The sequence below is a fragment of the Myotis nattereri genome (genome assembly GCF_964212035.1).
Source record: "Myotis nattereri genome assembly, chromosome: 10".
NCBI classification, from domain to species: Eukaryota; Metazoa; Chordata; class Mammalia; order Chiroptera; family Vespertilionidae; genus Myotis; species Myotis nattereri.
In genome coordinates, this window is record NC_138085.1 from 64,842,404 (window position 1) to 64,861,545 (window position 19,142).

Below are 19,142 nucleotides of genomic sequence, written 5' to 3' on the forward strand. Positions count from 1 at the left end.
GGAGGGAAGCTGGTGCCAGCAGACAGGGGAAGGAAGGCCTATTCTTGCACGAATCTTCGTGCATCGGGCCTCTAGTATATGCATAAAGATGCATCCAGGGAAATGTTTGCAATTATAAACTGTTAGAATGAACAATCTAAACTTCTAATAATGGAGAGTTTATTGGTAAATTATGAGGTGCTATATTGCCATTAAGAATTATGTGGGGGGTTTTTTTAAAGGAATTATGTTTTAGGAAAATATTTTAAAACAGGAAAAAGTTCTCAATATATTAAGTTTAAAAATATATTTATAGAAAATGATCCTATATTAGTTTCAGTGTATATGTACATTTGTATTTATATTGTGTTTAGTTTTCTACATATAGCATATAACATAAACCTAACAGACAAACTAAAATTATATTTATCAAATAATACTAGTTATTTCTTAATTATGTGATGATTACAGGAAGTCTTTATTTTCTTTTTTCCTAATATGTTATTTATACAGGAAACATGATTTTTGTAATATATATATAATTCATATATATGTGTGTATACATAGCTTTTCAGTTTTTTTTTTCAAATGGACTAATCTGTTTATTCATATGATTTTTTCTATTCATACAATGTTTTCTTGCTGTTTTGAAAGGAATTCATTTGGAAATGTGGGATTGAGATTGATAATCAGCAGGTTCCAAATCTCTGCACCTGATAATTAGTGCATACCTGAAATATCAATGTAGTTTCTCCCCCATGTGGCTGCTATGTGGTGTAGCCACCCAGTGCTACTGTACCTACGTTCACACTTCTTTTTTTTTTTTTCCAGAGAAGGAGAGAGAGAAAGAAACATCAATGATGAGGGAGAATCATTGATTGGCTGCCTCCTGCACGAACCCCAGTGGGGACTGAGCCCACAATCCGAGCATGTGCCCCGACTGGGAATCGAACCATGACCTCCTGGTTCATGGTCAACACTCAGCTACCGAACCACACCGACCTGGCACATTCTTGATGGTTTGAAAAGAAAAGCAAAACGTATGCTTATATTGCTTTCAAAAGGAAGCTAAGTAATAGAGGGAAGAAACAGCAAAGGCATTCAAACAAGACTGGTTTTGTGCCAGGGAATACATCCTGAGTGGAAATGTACATTTTAAATATCTATTTTTAAAAATACCTGTTGTTTAGGTGAAAAGCCCAGAAGGGAAGTTTCAGAAGACCAGTACTGGAGCTGTCAGAATGCAACCAAAATCAGATGAGCTGAAGTTTGTCACCAAGAACGATGGATATGTGCACATTCACCCTTCATCAGTGAACTATCAGGTCAGAATAGCAGGGTGTACTCACAGTTACATATGGCAGGTGGGGTGGGAAACACAGTCCCTTAAGTTCTGCCAAACCGTGCTCTATCACTTGCTGTGCCCAGCAGCATCACTGGAGAAGACAGGCAAGCAAACCACCTCAGCTTGGTGACACATGTTATGAAGAGAAATCAGTCAGAGAGATTGAGAGATAGGAGAGGGGCTGTTTTCCGTAGAGTGGTCAGGGAAGAACTCTGCAGAGCAAACCATGGAGCAAATCCTAAGGGCAGGGAAGGGCAAGCCATGCAGGTATCTAAAGAGAACATTCCAGCAGAGGAATTAAGTGTGAAGACCACGAGAGGGAGCATGTTGGTGTGTTCCAGGAAGTGCAGTGGGATGATTAGGGTGAGGGTGGCGGGTGAATGGGGACAAGTAGGCAATGGTCAGGTCATGTAGGACCTTGTGAGCCATGGCAGGGATCTGGGATTTTGTCTGTGGGAAATCATTGGAGCCTTTTGAGCCCTTAACTGGATTTGTGTTTTTAAACCATCTCTGTGGTTGCTGTGTGGAATAGAAGCTGTAAAGATGCAAAGGAGCAGGGCGAGTACATAGGCGGCACTGCGCAAGGGGATGGCTATAGAAGTGGTCAGAACGTGTCAGTTCATTATGTATTTTGAAAATAGAGCATGCAGGACTTAGCAAGGTGACGGGACTTAGCGATGATGTAGATAGAGTGAGGGGGGGAAGTACAATCAAGGATGACTCTTTGGGGTTTGAGCAACGGGGTGAAGGGGAGTGCCGTTTACTTAGATAATGAACACTGCATGGAGGGGAAATCAGGAATTTCTTCTGAACATAAGAAATTTGACACGCTTATTGGAGCCCAAGTGGAGATGTCAAGTAGGTAGTTGCACATACAAGTCTGGAAAGGTACAGACTGGAGATGATTTTGTAAGTTACCGACAGGTGGTATTTGCATCCATGGGACTGGTGGAGGCCCCCTCATGTTGCCAGTGACATTGCTGTCATCACCTGAGGTTTTATGCTCCAGGTCAGACACTTTGACAGCCCCTACCTGCTGTACCACGAGAAGATCAAAACTAGTCGGGTGTTCATCCGCGACTGCAGCATGGTGTCTGTGTACCCACTGGTCTTGTTCGGAGGAGGCCAAGTGAATGTGCAGCTTCAAAGGGGAGAGTTCGTTGTCTCCTTGGATGATGGTTGGATTCGTTTTGCGGCTGCTTCGCATCAGGTAAGGACAGATCCATCCTGTGAGTCTCAAGCCATGAAGGGATTTGATAATATGAAGTATAGGGCATTCCTTCAGGGACCAAGGACAACAGAGCTGGTTAAGAGTGAATGATGGGTCTGCAGTGAGATACTAAGAAAGGGTGAGGCTGGAGTGACGCCAGGGGCAGAGCCTTAATAAGACTTCCGGCAGCACACCTGAGAGGAGGAGCCCAGGCTGGGCTGGTGTGGATGATTCTGGACAGAAGCTGTGAGTGAGGTGTTGGACCTTCCTCATTGATATGCAAATAATGTGCTCACCAAAGAAAAATCAGAAAATATAGATGAGCAAAAATAAATAAAAATCAACCCTGAGTCTACCTCTACCATTAAAAAAACAGGTAATGGATCTGAATTCTTTATTCTCAGGTATCAGTTATGCACTATGTGGAGCCTGCAGAAAACATTTAACGGGCAGTACATATGTTTAAGGAATAAAAACTCAGCTTAACGCTTGCATCTGTTAGAAATCTTACATTGCCAGAAGCAAAAACACCAACTCAAACAAAGGGAATATACTGGTGTATTTAACTGTAAAGTCTAAAGCAGCACAATGCAATAGAAATATGTGAGCCACTATGTAATTTCAATTTTTGTAGTAGCCACATTTAAAAAAAGTAAAAAGACGTCAAATTAATCTTAATATATATTAAGTAGCCTAATACATCTAAGAGATTTTAATTTCAACACATAATCAATATAAAAATTTATTGAGATATTTTACATTCTGTTTTCGTACTAAGTCTTCAAACTCTGGTGTGGGTTTTACCTTCACAGGACAGTTCGCTTTGGACCAGCCACGTTTCACATGGTCATTAGATCGACCGCAGGTGACTGCTGGCTGCCGTATTGGACAGTGCAGGTCAGAAAGGCCAGGCAGGGAGATTCAGTTCAGCAGCTCAATGGCGACAAAGCCTGGCTGACCTGTGGGGGGTAGGATGGCTGTGGTGGCACCAGGCCTGACCTCATGCAGCATACTGTCCAGAGGGGAAACCAAATCCTTTCCTAGAAGTTCCATTGAACCTTCTCTTCCTAAACCAGTTCTGATGGCCAAAGGAAGGTCACGGGCGCTAAGGCCGGAATTACCTGAGCCATTCACCCTGGCAAGGATGGCATGAGCCTGTTGGATTTATTTATTTTTTTTAAAACATATTTAAAAATAAAAAAATAAAAAAATAAAAATAAAACATATTTTATTGATTTTTTACAGAGAGGAAGGGAGAGAGATAGAGAGCTAGAAACATCGATGAGAGAGAAACATCGATCAGCTGCCTCCTGCACATCTACTGGGGATGTGCCCGCAACCCAGGTACATGCCCTTGACCGGAATCGAACCTGGGACCTTCCAGTCCCCAGGCCGACACTCTATCCACGGAGCCAAACCAGTTTTGGCGAGCCTGTTGGATTTAGATCAGGGTCCAAACTACACGTTGCCGAACAATGGGGGAGGGGCAAGGCGGATGTTGGGAAGACATCTACAGTGCCACTGAAACATCAGCACAAGCAAAGTGACATAAAAGTGTGGTTTTTCTCCCCACAAAAGCATAAAGTGTATCCCAAAGCTAAAAGATTTTTTTAAATTCTTCATTTACCGGCTTCTCTTCTTAGAGCAAATTATAAAAGTTGGGCAAGCTTTAATGTGGAGAACACTACATAAAAGCCATTCTTTCAGTGAGATGGGATAGAGGAGCCTTTTTATATCGGAGCCCATTTTGTGTGTCAGAGCTCACAGTGCGTGAATGTTCCTATTGTGGGGTCAAGAACTTGTAGAAGAATTTTTAGAATGAAAATCTATTTAGTTTCCACCACCACCCCACTAATGAAGTTAAAATTCATACCAGGAGTCTCAAAGAATGATAACGGGCCGAAACCGGTTTGGCTCAGTGGATAGAGCGTCGGCCTGCGGACTGAAAGGTCCCAGGTTCGATTCCGGTCAAGGGCATGTACCTGGGTTGTGGGCATATCCCCAGTAGGAGATGTGCAGGAGGCAGCTGATCGATGTTTCTCTCTCATCGATGTTTCTAACTCTCTATCTCTCTCCCTTCCTCTCTGTAAAAAATCAATAAAATATATTTAAAAAAAAAAAAAAAAGAATGATAACGGGCATTTCCTTTGATAATCTCCCTCTCCTGTTGGTCACGCGCCACTGACATGGCACTCCCTTTTAGGTGGCTGAGTTAGTGAAGGAATTGCGCTGTGAGCTTGACCAGCTCCTCCAGGATAAGATCAAGAACCCGAGCATAGACCTGTGCATGTGTCCTCGAGGATCCCGCATCATCAGCACGATAGTGAAGCTTGTCACCACACAATAAAGACCCGTCTTAGGAGAGTGCTTGCTACTCACCTGCTTCTTGTTCACCTGGGAAACAGCAGCAGCACCTCTACCTCGAACTCAAGCTCTGTGCTGGGCTGGCCCTGAGGAAGGAGCCCAGGGCCTGCACTGCCCAGGCTGCCAAGACACCGCATTCCCTTAGGGAAATTGTCCAGACTGAGTGTTTCTAACAGCAGTGGGCACTCCCAGCACAATTGGAGTGTCGTGGTAAGACAGTCTACAAACCGGCCTGCCTGTCTTTTTCCCTGGGACTGTCCTAGAATGAATGAAATGCACCTGATAACACACAAGTGAATGTGTATTGTTTTAATCCGCATATTCTTTTTCTCCTGCTTTTCACTGGGGTGAGATAAGGGCATGAGGAGAGATACTGATTGTTTTTTCTATCATACAGGCTCAACTGAGAGAAGTTAGAACAGAGAAGAAAAAAAATCATGTGAGCAAGAAAGATTAAAATTTCATTGTAGGCTATTGGCTACAGAGTAAACTTGATTTGTGAGGGATTTTTATTTTTACTCATTCAAGGTAAGCCTTAAAAAACAAACTTAATGAGCTCTTAATTGTTATTAAAATACAAGCTGGTCTTATCCAGAACACTCTAATTCTTAAAAGCAGAACCGCCTGAGTGTCTTTATTCTCTTGTAGGTTTTCCATTTAGAAATTACTTTCTTCTGAACTCACCCGGATCTAATGGCCACATTTCACATTACCTAAAAGGAATTTTAATGGTATTCTCAGAGCAAAGTTGGCATGATTGAGGGAGAAAGGGTTGCCATGCCAGTGTCAGATTTACAGCCATAAAAATGCCTTCCATGAGACTTATTTCAGCCACCACTTAGGTTAATGGGGCACTGGCATTTTGAAAAAATAGGAGTACATGTATATTTTCCCCGGGCATTTATCAGTGTGGCCAGGAAGAATCCCAAAGAACTGGGTGGAAAAATATTCCTGTTTGTCTAGCCCTCGGGTTTCATACCATAGCTAACATTCAAACTAATCGAGAAAAACCACCTCAATGAAGGGTGTTCCCTTTTTAAGATTTTATTTTAGTTAAATAAGACTCTTAGACTGTCCAAATTGATCATTATGAGGTGTATTTAAGCACCAGTGCACTTAAGCAGAGTGCAGACAATATCCAAGCCCTGACTTGCTATTGAAACAGGCTCAGATTACAAAAATGATTAGGCTTGGACACTTAGGAGAAATGAAGACTAAAACTGCACTGAGCCTCTAAACAAGTCTGTAAAAGCCGTTTGACTCTTGGTGCTATAGAGGAGCACATGCTGCCCTAGCAGAGCCGTGGGGACCGGTCACACGTTTGCAGCAGAGCACACAGCTGGGAGCGCGCTGACTACAAAACTTCCGGTTCCAAGAGCTGAGAAGTTGCTCCCCTCAGGAAGCCCTTCTTGGGCTGGTTACTGGCAGCCTCATAGAAATGCACAAATCCTATCCTTTCATAGGTGGCCAGGATGTGAAAAGGTTGGACACCTTGAATAAGAAAATCCTCACCCCAAAACTCTTAAAATTTATGAACTATGAAAAAAGATTACTCCTTTGTGATTAAAGGTCAAAATGCAGTATAGTATTTCACTGTGGCCTGGATTTCTAAGCCCCAACAAGATTGTCAGCACGTAATGTTAATTTTGTTAAGAACTCTGTGGATGTTTTCTTAAATATTTGTTTTACTTTTACTGGATTCTAGTTAGGGAATCGTATTAATAAAATACTGGCTACAAAATTAGTCTGCACTACTGTTTTGTACTATGTCTAGCTGAGTTCTCAGAAAATTAGAAGAGCTAACCATTCTTACAGAGGTGGTCATAGGTTGACAGAGCATTAGCTCTGTCTTCCTCCTGGACTTCATATCTGGTTAGAGCGTAGGCCTGCGCACGAGAGGGTCACACATTCAATTCTCTGTAAAGGGCACATATCTGGGTTGCAGGTTCAATCCCGGCCCCAGTTGGGGCGCATGCGGGAGGCAACCAATCGATGTATCTCTCTCACATCGATGCGTTTTCCCTCTCTCTCTTCCTCTTTCTCTCTCCCTCTCCCTCTCCCAAAATGGAAAATATCCTCAGGTGAAGACAGGTGAAGACTAACAACAGCAAAAAAGAATTTGAGAAAATTCTATATACAAATAAGAAAAGTGATGCACATATGGGTAGAGATATCGTTAAAATATCCTACCATTAAAAACAAAAACAAAGTCCTGCCATTAAACTTTGTTTTTTAAAGCACTTACTTTGAAAATGTGAAAATAAGTTAAACTATGCCTTTCGAAGATATGACTTATATGTGATTCTATTACTGCTAACACTTTCCACTTTGAAACTCGGGTTCTCGCACTTAGGCCCACATTAAAAAGTTTAAAATACACACACACACACACACACACACCCTTACCTTATCTTTGTGTTATCTTAAAAGAGTCCAACCTAGTAGACTTTGGCCAATATACTAAACACAAATAGGGTTAAAAGGAGTATATAGTTCTATAGGTGTATGACCATAAAATGTTTAAATTTAACATCAAGCCTCATTAGGGACTATAATGTCTAGGCTCAGTAACCCTTCTATAGTTTGAACTGGGGAAACCTGTTTTAGGACTTCACTATTAGTAAGATTACCAGATTGAATGTCAAAGATGTGTTCTTTAGAAGACAGGTGTCTTTACAAATCAGGGGCCATGCTGTACAATGGGCACCAAGGGCCTAGCTCATGGGTGGGCAAACTTTTTGACTCGAGGGCCACAATGGGTTCTTAAACTGGACCGGAGGGCTGGAACAAAAGCATGGATGGAGTGTTTGTGTGAACTAATATAAATTCAAAGTAAACATCATTACATAAAAGGGTACAGTTTTTTTTTTGTTTGTTTTTTTAGTTTTATTCATTTCAAATGGGCCAGATCCGGCCCGCGGGCCGTAGTTTGCCCACGGCTGGCCTAGCTGCATGAGGAGGAAACAAATCCGGGTTAGAAACCCAGAACAATCCACAATTATAGACGTTTCTGTTCATGCCACCCTCTGTCTGAAATTCACCTGTGCACTGTCCCATTTAAACTCCAGCTGTCCCCATTATTTCTAGCCCATAAATCTTTATTCCATCCTTTTGTACAGTAAGCCTGGCTAAGACTGGACTAATTGAAGCATGCAGTCTGATTAGTGAACAAGAGGCCAGCTGTTCAGTTTATACCTACTGTGCGCTACCTATCTAGTTTGAGACCCATATTGGGACCTCAGAAATTCTTCCATTTATGCCAGTATCAATATAACCAACTTAAACAGGTGCCACGTGCCAGTTACCCTAGGAACTCAGGATACTGAGATAAGCAGGGACACAGGAAAAACAGGGTGACAGTAAAGTTTACTTGAGAAAATTCATCAGGAACATAATATGCCCCCTGCAAGAGCCTCTGAAGGTTCTAAAAAGACTGGATGTGTGGAATCTAATGAACAGAATAAACTGATGAACAAAATAGATCCAGAGACATGGAAGCATGGAACAACTCTGGAATCTGAGGGAAGGTAGGGAAGGGTGGTTGGGTGGGAAGAGATCAACCAAAGAATGTGTATGTATAACCCATGGATGCAGACAATAGGGTGATGAAGGCCTGATTGGGGGGGGAGGGAGGTGGCCTAAAACAGGTCAATGGGGGGGGGGGTGGGGGGGGCGTGAGGGGGACATATGTAATACTTTCAACAATAAAGATTTTAAAAAATGATTGAATGACTATGTTGAAATTAAAAGGAAGGGTGCTGCCTAGCTGGTGTGGTTCAGAGGTTTGAGTTTCGACCTATGAACCAGGTCACTGTTCAATTCCTGGTCAGGGCACATGCGTGGGTTGCGGACTCGATCCCCAGTGTGGGGCCTGCAGGAGGCAGCCGATCACTGAATCGCTCTCATCATTGATGTTTCTATCTCTCCCTCTCCCTTCCTATCTGAAATCAATATACTTTTTAAAAACTTTTAACAAATGGAGGTAGCAAGCTGGATTTGTCCCAAGGGCCCAAATTTTGTTCACCCCTATCCTAGGGAGTCAGGGCCTTGGAGTTCTAATCTAATATGCCCCTGCAGTCATTCTAGACATGCCCACGGAAAGAACCCCAAATAACCTGAGCTGCCTTTCTCGGCCAGAGGCCTCCATCTAGTCCTGGCGCTGCCTGGTTCCCGTGGCCAGGTGTAGCGAAGCACACTGCCTGCTCTCCCCTTGGGGAAGCCTTAACCTGAGGAATGGGGCCGGGTGGAGGAACTGAGTTGAATTCAGCTGCAGGCTACTGTCACATTTACCTTTTCCTCAGAGATATCAACTTGTTCTCACTTTAAAGGCTTTGAGGGTTATATGGCTTGTGTGTTAAGATATTTACCACTAGTCAAAACTTTCAAGTTTCAAGCAATTTCATTATTACACACACACCAAAAAAAAAATTTAGACACATATAGTTAGTGCAAGGGACTAATGCATTTAATATTAAATGTAACATGTTGTGTTTTTCCAAATACATTTCTTGCCTAACAAAAATGGAGGTATAACTCCCTCAGAAGAAAGGACTTACAATCCTTGTGCTAATTTTGTTGCATGTGATGTTATCCTTGCAACAGTACACTTACTAGCATTCATAATCCGCATCTTTGATTTTTACCAAAACAAATTAAAACACACACACACACTTGTGTGCCTTTAGAGTCCTGTAGTATGATGGCCTTAAAATTCAAAACATTTTATGAAGAAAACAAGTCTTATTTCAGTGCACCCATAGTTCTTGGGTTCTCACTGGGAAGCTGCAAGATGACCTTGAATAAGATCCTGGACACGGGACAGAATAATCTCATTAGAACTGCTGCAATTTTCTGGACCATATGGTGGGTCTATAGTCAGGACCCCAGCCACACACAGAGTCCTTGGTGAATCTCCCTGTTCAGTGACCGGGATGTGGTTCTTCTCGAGCCATTTCTTTAGGCTGTTCTTTCTCTTTTCCAGATCCTCAAGGTTGTGTGCCTGACAGTTTCCAGATGTGAACAGATGCATCAGCTTCTCTCTTACCCCTTGGTCCCCTTCTTTCACAGTTTCAATAGTCTGCACGGCATGTCCCATAATTCCGGTCACAGACATGCTGCCATCTTCAAGGAAGTTCACGAGGACAATACTTTGGAGAAAAAGTAAGTTCAGAGATTGGCAAAAGAAAAACCTAAAGGCCCATAAAACTATGGAAGAAGCAATAGAATAAGAGGCATTACCTCCAGCAAGTCATTAGAATAATAGGGAATGGTCTTCCCTGTTTAAAATTAATCCTCTCGCCGAAACCGGTTTGGCTCAGTGGATAGAGCATCGGCCTGCAGACTGAAAAGTCCCAGGTTCGATTCCGGTCAAGGGCATGTGCCAGGGTTGCTGGCACATCCCCAGTAGGAGATGTGCAGGAGGCAGCTGATCGATGTTTCTCTCTCATCGATGTTTCTAACTATCTCTCTCTCTTCCTCTCTGTAAAAAATCAATAAAATATATTTATAAAAAAAAAATTAATCCTCTCACCACCAGATGTTTTCACTTGTTCAGTAAGCATTCATTGAGGGTCCTAAACATCTAAACTTTCTGTCCAGCCTAAAGCACTCATTGTGAAAGGCAGTGAAAGCATTACTTCAAGAATTATAAATGCTTTAAATGTGTATTAAAAAGAATCGAGGGTACAGATTTAACTTTTAGAATTAAAAAAAAAAATTGAATACTCCCCTTCAAAGCAGACCAAAGAAAATATCAAAGCACAAAATAATTAAACAAGAGTCAGTAAGAGGATGAAAGCCAAAAATTGGTTCTTTTTTTCCCCTCACCCAAGGACATTTTTCCCTTGATTTTTAGAGAGTGGAAGAGAGGGAGGGAGAGAAACATCAATGTGAGAGAGAGACATGGATTGGTTGCCTCCTGCACTGGGGTTGAAGCCTGCAACCAAGGCACATGCCCTTGACCGGAATCGAACCCGGAGCCCTTCAGTCCACAGTCCAATGCTCTATCCAGTAAGCCAAACCAGCTAGGGCCAAAAATTGGTTCTTTAAAACAAATTCACAAAACTCAGCAAGATTAATAACAAAAAATAAAGAAGGCCCTGGCCAGGTAGCTCACTTGATTAGGGCGTTGTCCTGATACACCAAGGCTGAAGGTTCACTCTCCGGTTAGGGCACATACAAGCAATCAATAAATGCATAAATAAGTGGAACAATAAATCAATGTTTCTCTCTTCCTTTCTCTTTCTCTACAAGCAATAAATTTTTAAAAAATTGAAGAAAATACATATAAATCATATTAGGAATAAAGCATTATAAAATAACACATTTATGCTAATAATTTTGAACTTAAAACAAAACTTTCTGGAAAATGTTTCTACTATTGACTCAAAAAAAAAAAAAAAAAAGAGAGAGAGAGTGTAAGTAGTCCTATAATCTTAAAATAAAAACTAAATAACTAGTTTAGCCCAACCAGTGTGGCTTAGTTGGTTGAGCATCATCCCATGCACCAGGAGATCACAGGTTCGATTCCTAGTCAGGGCACATGCCCAGGTTTTGGGCTTGATCCCCAGTAGGGGGCATGCAGGAGGCAGCTGATAATACATTTCTCTCTCTCCCTCTCTCAAATCAGTAAAAATTAATAAACTACATCCTAATAATGCAATAAGCTCAACCCAGAATGTGTTCAATTCTATCAAATACTCCCTTTCTTCAACAAATAAGAGACATGAAAGCTAAAAAGAGAAACTGCACACTTATAGATTAAGATACTTAAGAGACAGCCATACCCGGTTTGGCTCAGTGGATAGAGCGTTAGCTTGCGGACCGAAGGGTCCCAGGTTCGATTCCAATCAAGGGCACATGCCTGGGTTGCCGGCTTGGTCCAACGTGCGGGAGGCAGCCAATCAATGATTCCCTCTCATCATTGATGTTTCTATCTATCTCTCCCTCTCCCTCTCTGAAATCAATAAAAAAATATTTTTTTTAAAAAAAGATACTTAAGAGACATATCAACCAAACTGATAAACCAATATAAAGACACTTTGAGGACAAGTGAACCTGAACTCAGAGGATTTAGCTAATATTAAAATTATTATCACTGTTCTTAGTGTTATAATATTGTGCTTACATTTATTAGAGTCCCTATCTACTAAGAGATATTGAAGTACTTATGAACAAAATTTATATGCCTACAATTGGCTTTAAAATACATGGAAGGAGCTGAAACCGGTTTGGCTCAGTGGATAGAGCGTCGGCCTGCGGACTGAAAGGTCCCAGGTTCGATTCTGGTCAAGGGCATGTACCTGGGTTGCGGGCACATCCCCAGTAGGAGACGTGCAGGAGGCGGCTGATCGATGTTTCTCTCTCATCGATGTTTCTAACTTTCTATCTCTCTCCCTTCCTCTCTGTAAAAAATCAATAAAATATATTTTAAAAAAATAAAATACATGGAAGGAGGTGTAAGGTTAGTGTGTTATACCATGCTCTTTATATTTTGTGTTATGTTTAAAATTTTACAATAAAATGTAGCAAGAAAAGAAATGTCTCCCCCATTGGCGTGGCTCAGTAGTTGAACCTCCACCTATGAACCAGGAGGTCACTGTTTGATCCTCGGTCAGGGCACATGCCCGGAGTTGCAGGCTCGATCCCGTGTGGGGAATGCAGGAGGCAATGATCAATGATTCTCTCATCATTGATGTTTCTCTATACCTCTCCATTCTTCTCTGAAATCAATAAAATAAATATTTTTTAAAATGTCTCATTTCTACTACCTTGGTTGGTCTGACAAGGTAATCCATAGGTAGAGCTGCACTTAGATTCAAAGACAATGAAATTCTTATATGGGAATAATTAGCCTTTCATTATCGGCTTTCGGAGTTTGTATATAAGAGAGGCAGCACAAAGGGGTGTCATGATTTCAGGGAAGCAGGACCCATACTCACTTGGCGGAGACGGGGTCTGTGGTTAAAACCCATCCTTTATAGTCCTTCTCACTCGCTGTCACTCTGACTTCTTTGTAAGTGTAATCTTGCCATTCTAAGGGCCCTCTCTTCGTCCATTCATTCACGGCTGCCATCTGGCTAGATCTAAAACCACCACCAGTTCGGGTTAATACATGTTCCACGCCAGCAAATCCCTAATCTTCACCCTAGAGGGAAAGAAATCCTGTCATTTGCCTCAAGATCCATATCAGAAAAACAGTCAACACAGTATTTACTCTTCGGTCTGAAAGCCGCCGCGTGGCCGCGGGGCCGCCTGGGTAACATCCGGCCTCCTCCTCGTCCACCCATCCCGGGCCAGGTCGCCGCCTCGCGGGCTCTCAACGCCCGTCTGCGGAGGCGCAAACCCTTCAACTCTGCTCTCCTCCCCCGGAGGAGCTCGCTCCACGCCACTTTCCGCCAAAAGCTGAAAAGGAAACTCGGCTAGGCACCCACTCGCTCGCTGGCTGTGTCTGCAGGATCTCTCCGGCCCGGATTGGTCACAACGTCCTCCGGAGATCTGTTCGGAGGCTGCAGAGCTCAGACTCCTGGCCTCTCCTGCAGCCGCATGGTACCTAGCGCCGTCCTCAAGCCAGGTGGTCCTGAACGTCTAACCCTCAAAAACGAGACAAATATCGGTTAAAACTGAGGGCAGCGCCCAGGACTCCGCAACCACGTTAAGAGGAAGGAGTCTCTTCCCGAGCGGAGCCCGCCGGGGCCCGGCATGCTTTGCGCCGTGTCGTCACTTCCTCCCCCCAGAATTCTCTGTTTTGTAGTCCCTGGTTGTTATCAAACCTAGAGGTCTGAGAGCCGCGGTCCCAGAGCGCTGGAGGCTGGGTGCAGGGTGTGGGCAGAGGCTGAGATATTTTTTGTGTAATAATAATAAGCCTTCTTGTTCGCTGGGGCCACCCCTCTCCACTGCCAAGGTGGATATTTCAAAAAAATTTTTTTTAAGAGGAAAATGCTCGTGCCAGGTCCTCGTTGATAGTAGAAATGGAATTCCTCCACTTTGCCATGGATTCAAAGCACATGGACCCTCCAGGTAAATCCTAAAGCTCTGGGCGTGTGAGGTGAAAGTGCCTTGGACAAAAGCGGCAGAGCCAAGGCATTTCTTGTTTGCTCTGTGTAAGGCCGTTAAGGCGCCTGCTCCTTTGGGGTGTGTCTTCGGTGCAGTCCTGCAGGAGGTGCAGAAGCTGGAGAGAAAAGCACGGGGTTTGGTTGAATGCCGAAAACTCGCTACAAACGCCCCCGCACCCAAGTGGAGGTTTCTGGACGCGTACCTCGTTGGCTCCTGGTTGGATCCTGAAAAGTGATACAAGGTGAACACTAAAACTGAATTAGAGGACTGTTCAACCACGGTGTAGCCCAGCCACGTGGCTCAGTGGTTGGGCTAGCGTGAACCAGGAGATCACTGTTTGACTCTGATCAGGGCACAAGCCCTATTATGGGCTGGATCCCCTGTAGGGGGGCGGGCGTGCAGGAGGCAGCTAATCAATGATTCTCTCTCATCATTGATGTTTCTCTCCCTTCCTCTCTGAAATCAATAAGAATTTTAAAAAAAACACAAAAAAAAAACACATACACACAGTGTAGAAAACATTGAGAATTAACCAGCTTGGCTTAAGTTACCCCTTTTAAAGTGGAGACAGAGCGATTTCTTTCCCTTCTCTCCATTATCTCATTAGTCTCCTAACTAAAGGCTCATTCTCAGCATCCCTGATGCAAATCCTCCCTAACACAGGTTCTCAGTAGGCCCCTCTTCTGTAGTCTGTACTGACTGAGATGAGATGGTACACGTCCTTTCCCCAGCCCACCCTCATACCAGTTGGTGTCCCTTCTCTCTCACTCTCTCCTTTTCTCCCTCTCTCCCCAGTCCCTCTCCCTCCATCTCCTTCCTAAGGTCTGTCTCCTGTCTCCCCCTCAAACCTTCACACACACACACACACACACACACACACACACACACACACACGTAATCCCTTCCTCTGCCAATACCAAAATGGTTTATTTTAGGTTGTGGAGTATATTTTAATTTTAGCAAGAAATATTTCTTGCCCAGCCGGGTGTAGCTCAGCAGTTGAGCTTCGACCGAGGAACCAAGATATCACTGGTTTGATTCCCAGTCAGGGCATATGCCCAGGTTGCGGGCTCCATCCCCAGTGTGGCTTATACAGGAGGCAGCTGATCAATGATTCTCTCTCGTTATTGATGTTTCTATCTCTCTCTCCCTTTTACTTCCTCCCTGAAATCAATAAAAATGTTTTTTAAAAAGAAATAATTTTTAAATAAAAGTTTCCTAAATGCCTTGATAAGTTTAAAAATTGTCAATAGTCTTATATTGTTCACTGTTCTTTATCATGGTGCAAAGATAACCCTGACCTGCCATGGCTGAACTGTCACAAATTTCAATTCATTATTGGGTGGTCTTAAAAGTAGGTAAAAAATGAAGTGGGAATGGGATGGTAATTTACCATATTTTCCATGCAAGGTAAGGGGAGAAAAAAATAACCCCAGTCATTTTGACCCAAAGCTTTTTAATGTTCTGGCTTTTTCATTTATTCAGCAAGTAGAACCTGTTAGAAACATCTATTTGTTGTTGTTAATCTTTACCCGAGGATGTTTTTCCCATTGATTTTTAGAGAGAGTGGAAGGGAGAGGAAGAGACAGAGAAAAGCATGAGAGACACATCAATTGGTTGCCTCCACACGAGGCAGGGGATCAAACCTACAACCCAGGTGTGTCCTTGACTGGAAAACGAATCTCGACCCTTTGGTAGGTAAGTCAGCAGTCTAACCACTGAGCAACCGGCTAGGGCTACGGTGGGTTCTTTTGAGCCACTTTAATCTGGTTCCTGTGCACTCACACTGGCTTTAGGACTTTGGAAGTCATTTGCCTTCTTAGAGTTCTTATCTATAAGCTAAATGTGGGATTCGATGGCCCAATATCCTCTCAGCTCTAAATTTTCATGACTAAGACACACATGGTCCTTAGTAAGCCCTGTAAACCCTCTAAGCTAGCGGTTCTCAACCTGTGGGTCGCGACCTGCTCCTGCTCCTGCTCCTGAAGTTCAAAAGAAGCAAGTGTCCTTACATCTCAGCTTCTTTCTTTCTTTTGCTGGATGGATGGGTGGTTTGGTTATTCTGATGCAGATGTGAGTGCTGTTGTAATAAAATGAATTTCCTTTTTGTCCACTGGCAAAAAAAAAAATGATGTTGAGAACCGCTGATCTAGAGCATTGCCTAATATTAGTAGGTGGTGCCCAGTTTGAATTGAATTCTTATTTCTTAATCAGTTATATAGCACCTAATATGTGCCAGCCATTATTTTAATAACTTTCAAACATGAACTCATTTTATATGAGTGAATAAACCAAAGAGAATGTGAAAACTTTGAGTGATGCAATGACATAATGAAATTGGTATGTTAGAAGGATACCGAGAAATTGGATGTGGGGGAAAATAGATAAGGACGTATAGAGCACATACAGCATGAAACTGTGTAAAATGTAGCCTCTCTACTCAACAAAGCAGTGGTATTATTAGGTGTATGTGGGAGGGGGGAGGGGGGAGATTCCAGAACCACTTTTCAGTTGGAATTCCAGTTTACGGGAGGCAGTATCTCCAAATGAATTCGTTATCAGGCCTCCCCAACCTTGCCCAGAGGGGAGATTTTATAACCTCAGAGCGGGAAGATGATTTTCCCTGGCGGTAGAATGAAGACAGGACTTCCCTAAGATGAAAATGCTTTGAACAGGCTTTGTGAACTCTAATATACTAAACAAATGTACCATGTGAAAGTTTAGAACGCTGCTACTTTGTACGCCTTCAAATATGCCCAGGTAATATCATATGGCTAAAAATCAGTGCCATTTTTTTTTTCATTGATTTCCTCTAATTCAATGAGCTAAACAATCTCAGTAGGAAGAATATAGATTTTACATAATTTTATTTTGATCACAAAAAAACAAAGTGGGATTAACCTTTTATATTTTTCCCTGCAATTGTCTTGGAATGAAAAAAAAGGATATCCAACCCTAGCCGGTTTGGCCCAGGGGATAAAGTGTCGGCCTGTGGACCAAAGGGTCCTGGGTTCAGTCCCGATCAAGGGCACCTACATATGTTGCAGGCTCCTCCCTGGCCCGGGCCCTGGTCAGGGCGGCCCGTGCAGGAGGCAACCAATGGATGTGTTTCTCTCACTTTGATGTTTCTCTTTTTCTTTCCCTCTCTCTTCCACTCTCCCCCCAAAAATCAATGGAAAAATATGCTAAGTGAGGATTAAAAAGAAAAAGAAAAAAGGATACCCACTACTGAGTTCCTAAAATTATAAAGAAATTTAACACTGTGCAGATATTAAACCTGGGCCAGTTCAAGGCCAGCACCTGGGCTGTGGGGTAGCAGTTTCACCAAGGAAACGTCAATCACAAAATGTCCTGTTAGATCTGCAGTCTTTTCCAAGTGATTCCTTATTCTCATTGTGCCTGTCACCTTTTCAGCTGTGCCTCTCCGATACTATTTGGCAGCCTATTGCTATTTACATATGTGTTGGGGCAATAACCTCTGGTCGGTTCATTTAACAATCCTTTCCCACAACCTCCTGATGAATGAGGCCTGACTGCTAAAACTCATTCTGTTTCCTTTGTAGGCAGAAGTGGCCATAGAAATATTTCAGGCCAATGAGATACAGATGGGCATTCCTAGGAAGGCTGTCTCTTCTGAAGTAAAAAAAGCAAAGCCTTCTAAGGAAAACAAGTCCTTTCTTGTCCCTTCACCATTTCTCCTCCGGTCTGCTTGGCTTGGACACAGGCCTGGAGGGGAGGCAGCCTCTTTCCCCCATGAGGAAACATGCATTGTTTCCTGTAGAGAAGGCCTTATGCCACGCAGAAAAATACAAGCTAAAAAGAGCCAGACCAGACCTATTTCAGGTTTCTTTTGTTTGGGATGAATAAACTCCTGTCGGTTTAAGCAGCTGCTTTCAGTGTTGCCACTCCCAACAAAATATTTTCCTAACTTGTCTCCCCAGGAAGGTCCTCAGGAGAGAGACCATGCTTTATCTTTATGTCCTCTGCTCAGTGCCTGCACATAGCAGGCATTCAACAGATATGTGTTTAACCCATTAATAAATTTTCTATTCATTGTTAGAAATTGGGGCAGAACACAAAATCATAATTTAGGCAGGAAGTTACTTATTTCATAAGTGACCAAGATAAAATAAGAACAGAAAAAGCAAAAAATGAAAATGAAAAAAAAAGAAAAAAGAAAAAGCAAATAACCAATCAAATTTTAGATTGACAAAGCAGGTAACAAAGGAACTTTTGCTTTTTCCAAGAAAATAATTTAAATTCTCTTCACTGAGGAACAATGTATTATTATTCTTATTAATGATAATAAATGTATATTAACTCAGTCTTCACACAAGAAAACCGTGAGATAGGAACTATTATTATCCCAATTTTACAGCTAAGGAACTGAGACCCAGGAGGCCCAGGGCCACACAGCTACTTATTGGCACTGCTAGGATACAAATCTAGGCAATCAGACCAGGGCCTGCCCTCTTAACCACTCTCTGGTCCCATCATCTATACTAATAAAGGGGTAATATGCTAATTAAACCGGTAGACCGTCCAGTAGACCTTCCAGACGCCCTTCCAGACAAAGCCATGGTGACAGGGCCGAGGCAGAGGTGGTTAGGGGCGATCGGGCTGGCAGGGGAGGGCAGTTGGGGATGATCAGGCCGGCAGGGGAGGGCAGTTGGAGGTGAGCAGGCCGGCGGAGGGGGAAGTTAGGGGCAAGCAGGCCGGGGGGGACGGGACGTTGGGGGCAAACAGGCAGGCGGGGGGGGGGGGTGTAGCAGTTAGGGGCAAGCAGGCCAGTGTGGGGGATAGTTAGGGGCAAGCAGACAGGCAGGCTGGTGAGCAGTTAGGAGCCAGCAGTCCCAGATTGTGAGAGGGTGCAGTCCGGGCTGAGGGACAACCCCCCTCCCATGCATGAATGTTGTGCACCAGGCCACTAGTTATCTAATGAGATGTTCAAAAAATATTTTTTGAAACCTGGCCAGGTGGCTCAGTTGGTTGGAGTATCAACCTGTGTGTGTTCAGTTCCCAGTCAGGGCACATGCCTAGGTGGGGGCATGTACAGGAGTCAACTGATCAGTGTTTCTCTCTCCCTTCCTTTCCCTCTAAAATAAACATATCCTCAACTGAGGATAAAAAAATATATATATATACACTTTTTGAGTTTTTTAAAAATTTTCTATAACATGATTGATAAAT

At 43.0% G+C, this 19,142-nt stretch overlaps 2 protein-coding genes across 3 annotated transcripts in view; one reads left to right on the forward strand and one right to left on the reverse strand.

The window, feature by feature from the left end:
- Positions 1 to 6,639, forward strand: part of DHX57 (DExH-box helicase 57) — a 48,189-nt gene extending 41,550 nt beyond the window's left edge. Inside the window, exons 22-24 of the mRNA XM_081101260.1 lie at positions 1,170 to 1,304; positions 2,334 to 2,534; positions 4,738 to 6,639. Of these exons, the coding sequence (XP_080957386.1) occupies positions 1,170 to 1,304; positions 2,334 to 2,534; positions 4,738 to 4,881 (480 nt within the window). The 3' untranslated portion in view covers positions 4,882 to 6,639. The remainder of the gene's footprint in view (positions 1 to 1,169; positions 1,305 to 2,333; positions 2,535 to 4,737) is intronic.
- A 2,703-nt stretch (positions 6,640 to 9,342) lies between these two features.
- GEMIN6 (gem nuclear organelle associated protein 6) lies at positions 9,343 to 13,595 on the reverse strand. Of its 2 annotated transcripts, none has more exons than XM_081101261.1 (3): positions 13,331 to 13,595; positions 12,839 to 13,044; positions 9,343 to 10,045 (listed from the first exon to the last, which is right to left on the reverse strand). In XM_081101261.1, exons 2-3 carry the CDS (start codon positions 12,970 to 12,972, stop codon positions 9,670 to 9,672), a joined length of 510 nt encoding a protein of 169 aa, XP_080957387.1. In that variant the 5' UTR covers positions 12,973 to 13,044; positions 13,331 to 13,595; the 3' UTR covers positions 9,343 to 9,669. The 2 variants fall into 2 exon arrangements, with proteins under 2 accessions (XP_080957387.1, XP_080957388.1); XM_081101262.1 differs by having other exon boundaries at positions 9,344 to 10,045; positions 12,839 to 12,982.
- Positions 13,596 to 19,142: the final 5,547 nt, after the last annotated feature.

Bases quoted from the DNA above. Each gene is read 5' to 3' on its own strand.
- GEMIN6 (XM_081101261.1), bottom strand. From the start codon at position 12,972: ATGGCAGCCGTGAATGAATGGACGAAGAGAGGGCCCTTAGAATGGCAA. The intron at 10,046-12,838 runs GTGAGTATGGGT...TTTTCTCCAAAG, and splicing joins ACAGACCCCGTCTCCGCCAA to TATTGTCCTCGTGAACTTCC.